A 12,268-nucleotide genomic window follows, 5' to 3' on the forward strand; every position below is an offset into this window, starting at 1 on the left:
CCTTTGTTACCTGTTACAAAGCCAACCTTTTATCCAGTTTACCACATTACCCTGAATCCCATGGGCTTTTACTTTCCTGACCAATCTGCCATGTGGGACCTTGTCAAATGCCTTGCTAAAATCCATGTACACAACATCCACTGCTCTACCTTCATCAACCCTTCTTGTCACTTCCTCAAAGAATTCAATCAAATTTGTGAGGCAAGATCTTCTTTTAACAAATCCATGCTGACCATCCCTGACAGGTCCATGCCTTTCCACATGACAGTTAATCCTATCTCTCAGGATTGATTCTACTAATTTGCTCACCACCGATGTAACACTAACTGGCCTATAATTGTTTGGCATTTCCTTTGATCCCTTTTTAAATAATGGAACTACATTTGCATTTCTCCAGTCCTCCAGTACCTCCCCTGTATCTAGTGAAGATTGGAAAATCATCCTCAGAGCAACTGTTATCTCCTCCCTGACTTCCTTCAGCAGCCTCGGAAACAATGCATTTGGCCCTGGTGACTTATCAACTTTCAAGGATTTCAACCCGTTGAATGCTTCCTCTCTCTTTATGACTATCCCATCCAATATCTCGCAGCATTCCTCCTGGACTACTATATCTACATCCTCCCTTTTCTTTGTAAACACAGAGACAAAATATTCATTCAAAACCCGTCCCACAGTCTCTGCATCTACACACAAGTTTCCATCTTCATCTCTGATAGGTCCCACTTTTACCTTAACTAACCTTTTAGTATTAATGCATTGGTAAAACATCTTTGGGTTTTCTTTAATTTTACTTGCTAATCCTTTTTCATGCCCTCTCTTTGATTTCCTTATTTCCTTTTTTACTTTGTCCCTGCACTTCCTATATTTGTCTAGGCTATCTGCAGTGCTTAGTTCTTTGTGCCTATCATATCCTTTCTTTTTCTGTTTGATCTTCCCCTGTATTCCTCTAGACAGCCAAGGGGGTCTAGATTTGGCAGTACCACTCTTATTTTTGTAGGGGACATGTCTACTTTGTACAATTAGGATCTCGCTTTTTAGTGCTTCCCAATGGTATTCCACTGTTTTATCCTCCAGCAGTGCTGTCCAGTCCACCTCAGCCTTCTCATTTCTGCAAAATTTGCCTGCCCCCAGTTCAAGACTTTTGCTCCTGCCTTATTTCTGTCCTTTTCCATGGTAATGCTAAATCTAACTGAATTGTGATCACTGTCCCCCCCGATATGGTCGCCAACTGTCACTTCACCCACTTGCCCTTCTTTGTTCCCCAAGACTAGGTCTAGAATTGCATCTCATCTCATTGGGTTTGTCACTAATTGGTTGAAAACATTTTCCTGGACACACTGCATGAATTTTTCTCCTTCAGTGTGCCCCTTATATTGTTTGAATCTCAGTTGATATTAGGATAGTTGAAGTCTCCTACTATTATTGTCCTTTTGTTCTTACAAGCAGAAATTTGCCTACATATTTGTTCTTCTATCTCCCTTTCACTATTTGGGGATCTGTAGTATACTCCCAGTAGTGTGACTGCCCTTTTTTTATTTCTAAGCTCAATCCATAAAGCCTCGTTTATTGATCCATTTAGTATATCATCCCTTCTCACAAATGGAATTGATTCTTTAACTATTAATGCTATCCCCCCCTCATTTTTTTATCTCCTACTCTATCGTGTCTGAAGACTCTATAACCAGAGATATTAAGCTGCCAGTTTTGTCCCTCCTTCAGCCAGGTCTCTGTTATAGCAATGACATCCTGCTGCCATATGTCTACGTGTGCCCTTAACTCATCTACCTTGTTTGTAATACTCCTTGCAATGAAGTATAAACAGTTTAACCCCATCAATTTCCCATGCTGGACACTTTTTAAACTTTGCTTCTCGTGTAACTCCATGTCTATCACAATGTCCCTAGCTAATGTTCCACCTCCACTTTTCTGATCTGAATCTGACCTATCTGATCCTACTCCTGGGATCCCAAACCCCTGCCACACTAGTTTAACTACTCCCCAACAGAACTAGCAAAAGCCTCCGCAAGGACACTGGTCCCAGCTCTGCCTGGGTGCAGCCCCTCCAGTTTGTACAGGTCCCACATTCCCCAGAACCAGTCCCATTGCCTCAAGAATCTGAATCCCTCCCGGCTACACCATCTCTCCAGCCATGTGTTCATTTGGTCTATCCTCTTATTCCTGCTCTCGCTAGCACCTGGAACTGGGAGTAATCCTGAGATTACTACATTTGAGGTCCTGCATTTTAATTTACCTCCTAACTTCCTGTACTGAGCTTGCAAGTTCTCATCCCTTAGTTTACCTATGTTGTTGGTACCAATGTGTACCACAATCACTGGCTGCTTACCTTCCCTCCCCAGAATGTCCTGCAGCCACTGTATGACATCCTGGACCCTGGCACCAAGGAGGCAACATACCATCCTTGATTCATGTTTGTGGCCACAGAAGCGTCTATCTGTGCCCCTAGCTATTGAATCCCCTATCACGATAGCCCTGCCACTTGTTTTCCTCCCACTCCTCTGAGCAGCAGAGCCACCCATGGTACCGTGAACTTGGTTGTTGCTGCTTTCCCCTGTTAGGTGGAGGCAAATGAGAGATTGCAAAATATGTCATAAACAAAATGTCGAAGGGGTGTTGATACTGGCTAAAGGATGTGCTAATGGTGACATTAAGAGTAGAAAGCAGGATGAGCAAGTGACAGATGGCCCTAGTGGGGTTGGGGTGTGGGGAGGGGACGGTGTGGAAGAAAAGATTGAAATTGGCTAAAAGGTGGGGATAAAATAATGAATGGAAATACATTTTAAAAATAATAATAATAATAGAATTAGGTGGAAAAAATGTATAAAAATTAAAAAATAAATATTTGAAAAAAGGAGATCAAAAAGGGATGAGGATGGAGGAAAAGGTTCATGATCTGAAGTTGTTGAACTCAATGTTAAGTCCGGAAGGCTATAAAGTGCCTAATCGGAAGATGAGGTGCTGTTCCTCGGGTTTGCGTTGAGCTTCACTGGAACATTGCAGCAGGCCAAGGACGGACATGTGGGCATGAGAGCAGGGCGGTTTGTTGAAATGGGAAGCGACAGGAAGGTCTGGGTTATGCTTGCGGACAGGCTGAAGGTGTTCTGCAAAGCGGTCATCTAGTCTGCATTTGGTCTCTCCAATGTAGAGGAAACCGCATTGGGAGCAACGAATGCAGTAGACTAAATTGACAGAAGTGCAAGTGAAATGCTGCTTCACTCGAAAGGAGTGTTTGGGCCCTTGGACGGTGAGGAGGGGGTAAGTAAAGGGCAGGTGTTGCACCTTCTGTGATTGCATGGGAAGGTGCCATAGAGGGGTTTGAGGTGTTGGGGGTGATGGAGGAGTGACCAGGGTGTCCCTGAGGGAATGGTCCCTATGGAATGCCGACGGGGGGGGAGTGAAGGGTGTTTGGTGGTGGCATCATGCTGGAGTTGATGGATATGGCAGAGGATGACCCTTTGAATGCGGAGGCTGGTGGGGTGAAAAGTGAAGACAAGGGGGACACTATCATGGTCCTGGGAGGGAGAGGAAGGTGTGAGGGCATAGATGGAGAAATGGGTTGGACGCGGTCGAGGGCCCTGTCAACCACCGTGGGTGGGAAACCTCGGTTAAGGAAGAAGGAACACGTGTCAGAAGCATTGTTTTGGAAAATGGCATCATTGGAACAGATGCGACGGTGGTGAAGGAACTGAGAGAATGGGATGAAGTCCTTACAGGAAGCAGGGTGTGAGGAGTTGTTGAGGTAGCTGTGGGAGTCGGTGGGCTTGTAATGAATATTGGTGGACAGTCTATCATCAGAAATTGAGACAGAGAAGTCAAGGAGGGGAAAGAAAGTGTCAATGATGGACCATGCGAAAGTGATGGAGAGGTGGTAATTGGAAGCAAAATTAATACATTTTTCCAGGTCCAGACAAGAGCATGAAGTGGTACTGAAATCAATGTACTGCAGAAAGATTTGTGGGAGGAGGCCTGAGTAGGACTGGAACAAGGAATGTTCCACATACCCCACAAAGAGATAGGCATAACTGGGGCCCATGCGGGTACCCATAGCCACACCTTTTATTCGGATGAAGTGAGACAAGTTTAAGGAGAAATTGTTCAGTGAGAAAACAAGTTCAGCCAGACGGAGGAGATTAGTGGTGGATGGGGATTGTTCAGGCCACTGTTCAAGGAAGAAGTGGAGAGCCCTCAGAACATCTTGGTGGGGGATGGAGACGTAGAGGGATTGGACGTCCATGGTGAAGAGGAGGTGGTTTGGGCCTCGGAACTGGAAATTGTTGATACGATGTAGGGCATCAGAGGAATCCCAGAAGTAGGTAGGAAGAGACTGAACAAGGATGGAGTTAAGATAGGGAGAAATGAGTTCCATAGGGCAGGAAAAGGCTGACATGATCGGTCTACTGGGACAGTCCTGTTTGTGGATTTTGGGGAGGAGATAGAAGTGGGCCGTCCGAGGTTGGGAGTCTATGAGGTTGGAAGCTGTGGAGGGAAGATCTGCAGAGGAGATGAGGTCAGTGGGAGTCCTGGAAACAATGGCTTGATGTGCGGTGGGGCCAGAGTCCACGGGGAAGTAGGCTGAGCCTCAACTCGCAGACACTTCTTCCTACCTCTCCCTGGACCATGACCCCACTACTGAACATCAAGCCATTGTTTCCAGGACTGTCACTGACCTCATCTCCTCTGGGGATCTCCCTCCCACAGCTTCCAACCTGATAGTCGCCCAACCTTGGACGGCCCGCTTCTATCTCCTACCCAAAATCCACAAACAGAACTGCCCTGGTAGACCGATCGTCTCAGCTTGCTCCTGCCCCACAGAACTCATTTCTCGTTATCTTGACTCCCTTCTCTCTCCCCTTGTCCAGTCCCTTCCCACCTACATCCGTGATTCCTCTGACACCTTACGTCACATCAACAATTTCCAGTTCCCTGGCCCCAACCGCTTCCTCTTCACCATGGACGTCCAATCCCTCTACACCTCCATCCCCCACCAGGATGGTCTGAGGGCCCTTAGCTTCTTCCTCGAACAGAGGCCCGAACAATCCCCATCCACCACTACTCTCCTCCGTCTGGCTGAACTTGTTCTCACGCTGAACAATTTCTCCTTCAACTCCTCTCACTTCCTCCAAATAAAAGGTGTGGCTATGGGTACCCGCATGGGCCCCAGCTATGCCTGTCTCTTTATGGGGTATGTGGAACATTCCTTGTTGCAGTCCTACTCCGGCCCCCTTCCACAACTCTTTCTCCGGTGCATCGATGATTACTTCGGTGCCGCTTCATGCTCTCGTCGGGACTTGGAAAAATTTATTAATTTTGCTTCCAATCTCCACCCCTCCATCATTTTCACGTGGTCCATCTCTGACATTTCCCTTCCCTTCCTTGACCTCTCTGTCTCAATCTCTGGTGATAGACTGTCCACCAATATCCATTACAAACCCACCGACTCCCACAGCTATCTCGACTACAGCTCCTCACACCCCGCTTCCTGTAAGGACTCCATCCCATTCTCTCAGTTCCTTCGCCTCCGTCGCATCTGTTCCGATGATGCTACATTCAAAAACAGTTCCTCTGACATGTCCTCCTTCTTCCTTAACCGAGGTTTTCCACCCACGGTCGTTGACAGGGCCCTCAACCGTGTCCGGCCCATCTCCCGCGCATCCGCCCTCACGCCTTCTCCTCCCTCCCAGAAACATGATAGGGTCTCCCTTGTCCTCACTTATCACCCCACCAGCCTCCGCATTCAAAGGATCATCCTCCGCCGTTTCCGCCAACTCCAGCATGATGCCACCACCTAACACATTTTCCCTTCACCCCCCTTATCAGCATTCCGTAGGGATCGCTCCCTCCGGGACACCCTGGTCCACTCCTCCATCACCCCCTACTCCTCAACCCCCTCCTATGGCACCACCCCATGCCCACGCAAAAGATGCAACACCTGCCCCTTCACTTCCTCTCTCCTCACCGTCCAAGGACCCAAACACTCCTTTCAAGTGAAGCAGCATTTCACTTGCATTTCCCCCAACTTAGTCTATTGCATTCGTTGCTCCCAATGTGGTCTCCTCTACATTGGAGAGACCAAACGTAAACTGGGCAACCGATTTGCAGAACACCTGCGGTCTGTCCGCAAGAATGACCCAAACCTCCCTGTCGCTTGCCATTTTAACACTCCACCCTGCTCTCTTGCCCACATGTCTGTCCTTGGCTTGCTGCATTGTTCCAGTGAAGCCCAACGTAAACTGGAGGAACAACACCTCATCTTCCGACTAGGGACTTTACAGCCTTCCGGACTGAATATTGAATTCAACAACTTTAGGTCGTGAGCTCCCTCCCCCATCCCCACCCCCTTTCTGTTTCCCCCTTCCTTTTTTTTCCAATAAATTCTAAAGATTTTCCTTATCCTACCTATTTCCATTATATAAAAAATAAAAAAAAAACCCCACTAGAGCTATACCTTGAGTGCCCTACCATCCATTCTTAATTAGCACATTCGTTTAGATAATATCACCAACTTTAACTTTAACACCTATGTGTTCTATTGTACTATTGTCGTTGACATCTTTTGATGATCTGCTTCTATCACTGTCGAAGGGTCATGAGGACTCGAAACGTCAACTCTTTTCTTCTCCGCCGATGCTGCCAGACCTGCTGAGTTTTTCCAGGTAATTCTGTTTTTGTTTTGCTTCTATCACTGCTTGTTTGTCCCTACAACCACACCCCCCCCACCTCTGTCTCTCTATCTCTCCGCCCCCCCACACACACACCTTAAACCAGCTTATATTTCAACTCTTTCTTGGACTCGAACTCAAGTTCTGTCGAAGGGTCATGAGGACTCGAAACGTCAACTCTTTTCTTCTCCGCCGATGCCGCGAGACCTGCTGAGTTTTTCCAGGTAATTCTGTTTTTGTTTGGGAAGTAGGAGGAAGTATCTCCAGGGAGGCTTTGCTGAGTCATGGGGCTGCACATTGTTTTCTTTTCTGATACATTCTGATTCAGTGTTGAAAGACAGCTAGACTGAAGTTCCTGGTCTGCAGTGAGTGAATGGCTTTCCTGGTGCTCTTTAAATATGCCACCCAGACCTTTGACCTCATGAGGTAACAGTGGAGATGGCAAATTCCTGCCTGCCCCAGCCATGAGATTTGCTGTGCTCTGCACATAGGCATAAGTAATGAGCTGAACAATGCAAGATAGTACATGGTCAGCCGTCCCCTTCCCCCAGTGTAAATCACTCTGGCTTCCACTCCTGCCACTGATTTCAGACCCCTGAATGGAAGATTCCGCTGAATGTTTCATAGCTCTGAAACATTTAAGTATATTATGCTTTATTAAAATGTGTCCTTCCAACTACTTGTGGATAAGCAATTATCAGGTTTACCAAGCTTCAAGTTAGGAATTCTAAAAGGTAAGGGACTCCTAAATCACGCAAATTTATTTGCATCTATTTAAACAAATTTAAATGAGGGATAACTATTGTATAGCAGTTACAATTCTCTTTATTCCAAAAGGTATTGCTGCTGTAATACATGTTCACATATCCTTTCATAGGAAATATACTGTATATAGTTGTTTCTGGAAAATAGTTCTTGAGAAGAGAGGAGTTAAAATCACGTTCCTAAGATACAGTATCAGGTTCCAGTAAATTAAAAAAAACATAAGTTGTAAAAACAATTGAACATGATTAAAGATAATGATAAAACTGGATTTGACAGAATATGCTCTAATTTGTCCTTCCATTAAGGGAAACAAAGTTATAGTTGAATTAAGGTCCCATTTCATGAGCATATAACTTGAAAAGGGGAGATTATATTGCTTTATGACTGTAATTGGATACTTAATGGTCATTTCTCTGCCTTAAAACATAATAACTTGCAATGTTATTTTAAAAATACAGTATGGGCCCCCTTTTGGTTTTGAGCTAATTTTACTTTGGGGATTCAAATAAATTGCCAATGATAATCCCGTTAATGCTTGGTGACAGAATGATTGAGTCAGCAGTAAGTCTATTTTTCTTGCTTATTTCTTAAGCAATAGCCTTACCAGTGGCTGGATGGAGTTCTTTAAGCCCGCCTTCAAGTTTAGTCACGGACAATGCGAGTCATTGTTTGGACTGCACCACAGCTGCAGCCTGGATGGTCTTGGCGGCCCACTGATGTTGGGTGGCTATACAGAGGCCATGGCTAGACCAGAGGCCATGGCTAGACCAGAAACAGTTTAAGAGGGCCCACCGTGGCCATGGGAGATCAAAGCCAGGTGGAAAGCAGTGATTCTAGATGAGAAAGTGATTTCTAGTTGATGTTTTCCCCTGCTGATCTTCCTGCCAAAGGTTCTCAGCTGTTACTCCTCAGCATGGTGAATTTACTGAGCTGATGAGAAATTTCTTCACCTAGAGAGTGGTGAGCCTCTAGAATTCGCTACCACAGAAAGTAGTTGAGGCCAAAACATTGTATGTTTTCAAGAAGGAGTTAGATATAGCTCTTGGGGTGAAGGAGATCAAAGGATTATGGGGAGAAAGCGGGAGCAAGCTATTGAGTTGGATGATCAGCCATGATCATAATGAATGGCGGAGCAGGCTCCAAGGGCCGAATGGCCTACTCCTGCTCCTATTTTCTATGTAACCATATGGGGTGGTGTGAGGGCGTACTGCTGCTGGGTTGAGGTCATTGAATAAGAGCAGGTTTGGGTTGGAGTACACTTTCTCCAGTAGCTTGCTTATTGCAATTACTCTCTTGATGTGGCAGGGGGTGTTGTGGGCGCCTGAATGACTTCAACAATCAAGAAGTTCAGCACCATCCAGAACATAGCAGCCTGCCCAGCTGGCAACCGATCCACTGCCTTAAGCATTCACTCCCTCCACCATTGGCACACCATTTACAAGATGCACTGCAGCAACTTGGCAAGGCTTCTTCGGCAGCACCTCCTAAAGACATGATCTCCACCACCTGGAAAGATGAGGCCAGCAGGCATATTGGAACACCACCACCTCCTAGTTGTCCTCAAAGTCTCTCATACTATTTCTGACTTGGAAGTATATCACCATTCCTTCATCACCAGTGGGCCAAAATCCTGGAACTCCGTACCTGACAGCACTGCGGAAGTATCTTTACCACACGGACTGTAATGGTTCAAGGAGGCAGCTCACCACCACCTTCTTTAGGGCAATTAGGGATGAGCAATAAATGTCTGCTATGTCCACATCCCATGTATGAATACATTTTAAAAAGTGGAAGCAAATTTCCTCTTTCTTCCCTAACTGATCCTGGACTTTTGCTTCTCCAAGATAATTACATGACATGGGGTGGGTAGATGGTGTTGTTTCTAATAGCAAATGTGAAGGGTATTGGAAAGAGCAGGGAGTAGGACTAGTTCTATAGCTCTTACAAAGAGACAACATTAGTGCACGAGGCTGAATGAATCCATTCTGTGTTGTAAAATTCAATTATAAGGTATTTCTTACCTTGAAAAAAACCAAAGTACAGCAAATTAACAAATTTCAGTGTCACTAGTATAAATTTGGTTTGATCTGCTGTTATTTCGGTCTGATTGGTAAACCTCTAACAAAATGAGGGAAATCCCTCAAAAAAAAGTGATTCCGCTTAAAATGGTTATGAGAATTTTGATATCCAAATACTTTATTAATGCAACATTAAGGCATTAAGAATATTACAGAGGTATGTTAAGTTTACATCATCAAAACAAATCATATTAGAAATTAGATCCTCAAAATAAATAATTAAACGATTTACAGAAATTTCAACATTTGGCAAACTTTATAGCAAATACCAATCATTTATTCTGCACATAAAAATATGTCCTATAGAAAATCAAATGCAAATAAGCCATGGTACACTGATTTTCTTCAAACAAAACCCATTGAAAAAAGTTAAGGCAAAATAATACTGCACTTCTATTTTGAAGTCATTAGTTTATTAATAACCTCAGGGTAATTCCATTCCTTCCAGTCAGACCACTATTTTCCTTTTAGAAAATTGTTTCTTTGTTCCATGGCTATATACTACATAGAAGAGGCCAGCAGATTGACTGAAATATATTCTCTTCCATTCAAAAATATTGTACCTGATGTTAAATAATAACCAGGAGTTTAAAGGATATCTTGGAAATCTTATTATCAGTAAGTTAAAATTTATGATTAAAATTAGTATGGAAAAGAGAATGAGTAAATCAAAAATATTTAACTTCAGCAGGGAGTTCTCCCAGTGCATGACCAACATTTATTTCTCATCCAATGCTTCTAAAACAGATTATTTACCTTTTGTCATTTTTGCGACCTTGCTGTGTTTGTCTACAAAACAACGATTACACTTCAGAAGTAATTCATCATCTGAAATGTTTTGCGGTGTCTTGAGGATGCGAAAGGCACAGTCTTTTCTTGACAACAAAATTCTGTGGATATGATTTCAGCAAGGCTTTTGATCATGTCATGAAACAGGAAAAAAGTGGATTGAATATTGGTGAAATATGAGAAAATAAATAATGGTAGTGAATAAAGATTCAACAATACTAAGGGGGTCACTAAAGCAGCCATGGGCATAGATAGGGAAGGCGGGCTTGATAGGTGGGTAATAAAACTTGGGAAGGGAATTAAAAGTGTAAATATAAACTAAACCACTCTGGGCTACAGGAGAAGAATTGGTCATTCTGATGGACAGCTCACTGAACCAACACAACAGTGCAACAACAGTAAGTAAAGCTAACTGAATGATGGAATAAGTATCCCAAGCGGTGATAATGAGGCACTCATACATCCATACTTGCTGTATAATGTACAACCTTGGTTGCCATACTCTAGCAAAGATACCCAGCCATTGGAGGCACTGCAATGCCTCCAAAAAAAAAAGGGCAACCAGACTGTTAAAGCTCAGATAACATAAGCCAAGTAATGTAGGTTGGAGAGCTTGGAATTATTTATTGTGGTGAAGTGAAAACTCAGTGAGGGATCATTCCAAATTCATAATGGAATAGATAAACAGGTTTCCAGCAGATGTAGGCTCAAGCTTAAAAAAAGTTGCACAGTCTGGATTTAATTACTTTATGGCGAGAGTGTGCTAAACATATGGTACAGATTGTGCAGGGACCACCGGAAATTTAATATATATCTGACAGGGTGGGGAATTAAGGGGTATTAGAATTTGGGGACTAGAAAGGTGGACTACATAGCCTTTTCTATCCTGTATTTTCCTACATTCTTATTCATATATTAGTGTATTTGAAAACAATCAATCAAATCTGTTCTCACGATTCAATGCTGTTTGTACTCCTTTAAATTAACATAGGTCAGTGGGTAGTGACAAGTACATACATTCATACTTGCATTCTTGGCCAAATTGGACTGCCTCATTCTTTTTAAAAAAAGCCACTAATCATTTTACTATTATTGTATCTCCTCTGGCGCGACATATAAACAAATTTTATTGAAAAGGTGATACAAATCTGGAGGTTTGAAGAACCCAAGGACATATACTTGTGCAGTGCAGTTGTAATTTTAAGAGGTAGGTTACATGCCCGGGCAATGGAGGCAATTGGTTTCTGTAAACATGATTGCATTTCTTAATGATAATCACAACTCTATAATGGTTTTTAAGCTACTGAGAGCAGCTGAATCACTCCTAAAACTCAGTAAGTCTGAATCAGATTTATTCCAACCTATTGCTTTGAACACTTATTTATGCTAGTTCAAGTCAGAACCAGCAAAGAGAACTGACTCATTCTAGCACCAAAGATGCAATAAAGCAGTCTACTTTCACTGACTGGATTTTAGGGTTCATAATAAACACCAATGATCACTGTCAATAACCATTATCTGAAAGTGTTGACATGCAAATTACCACCAAGGAAGATAGCTTGACATGTTCCTCTTTCCTACAAGACTTGCATAATTATATAATAGTACATGAATGCTAGTGCAACTACTAACCCAAGTGCATTTAAAGTAAGATCTGTTTCAATAAACCAGTCCAAAATGACCAGCACTAATGTATGCTTATTGAGGCTTAGGTGGAACCCATTTATCTTTGTTGTAAACAATATTTCATATTGGATTCCTTTGCATGTACAAAACAAAATCTTGCAGTGACCTGAGGAAAGTTAAAATAATCCTACTAAAACGTTGAATACTTTCACAGTATATATTAATTGCATATGATGTCAGGCACTACTAGTATGTAGCTTCATCCATATTATCGTCACTAGCTGCATAGTCATCTCCATCTTCAAAGTATGATGCAATGTAGTCATTTTCCTA

The 12,268-nt window shown here is 43.2% G+C and overlaps 1 protein-coding gene across 2 annotated transcripts in view; it reads right to left on the reverse strand.

Annotated features, from left to right (window-relative positions):
* Positions 1-9,611: 9,611 nt before the first annotated feature.
* Positions 9,612-12,268, reverse strand: part of polr3g (polymerase (RNA) III (DNA directed) polypeptide G) — a 30,703-nt gene continuing 28,046 nt past the window's right edge. For both annotated transcript variants that reach the window (XM_041185610.1, XM_041185611.1), the window contains one exon: positions 9,612-12,265. In XM_041185610.1, the coding sequence (XP_041041544.1) occupies positions 12,182-12,265 (84 nt within the window). In that variant the 3' untranslated portion in view covers positions 9,612-12,181. The remainder of the gene's footprint in view (positions 12,266-12,268) is intronic.

The sequence above is a fragment of the Carcharodon carcharias genome, chromosome 4 (genome assembly GCF_017639515.1).
Source record: "Carcharodon carcharias isolate sCarCar2 chromosome 4, sCarCar2.pri, whole genome shotgun sequence".
Classification (NCBI taxonomy): domain Eukaryota; kingdom Metazoa; phylum Chordata; class Chondrichthyes; order Lamniformes; family Lamnidae; genus Carcharodon; species Carcharodon carcharias.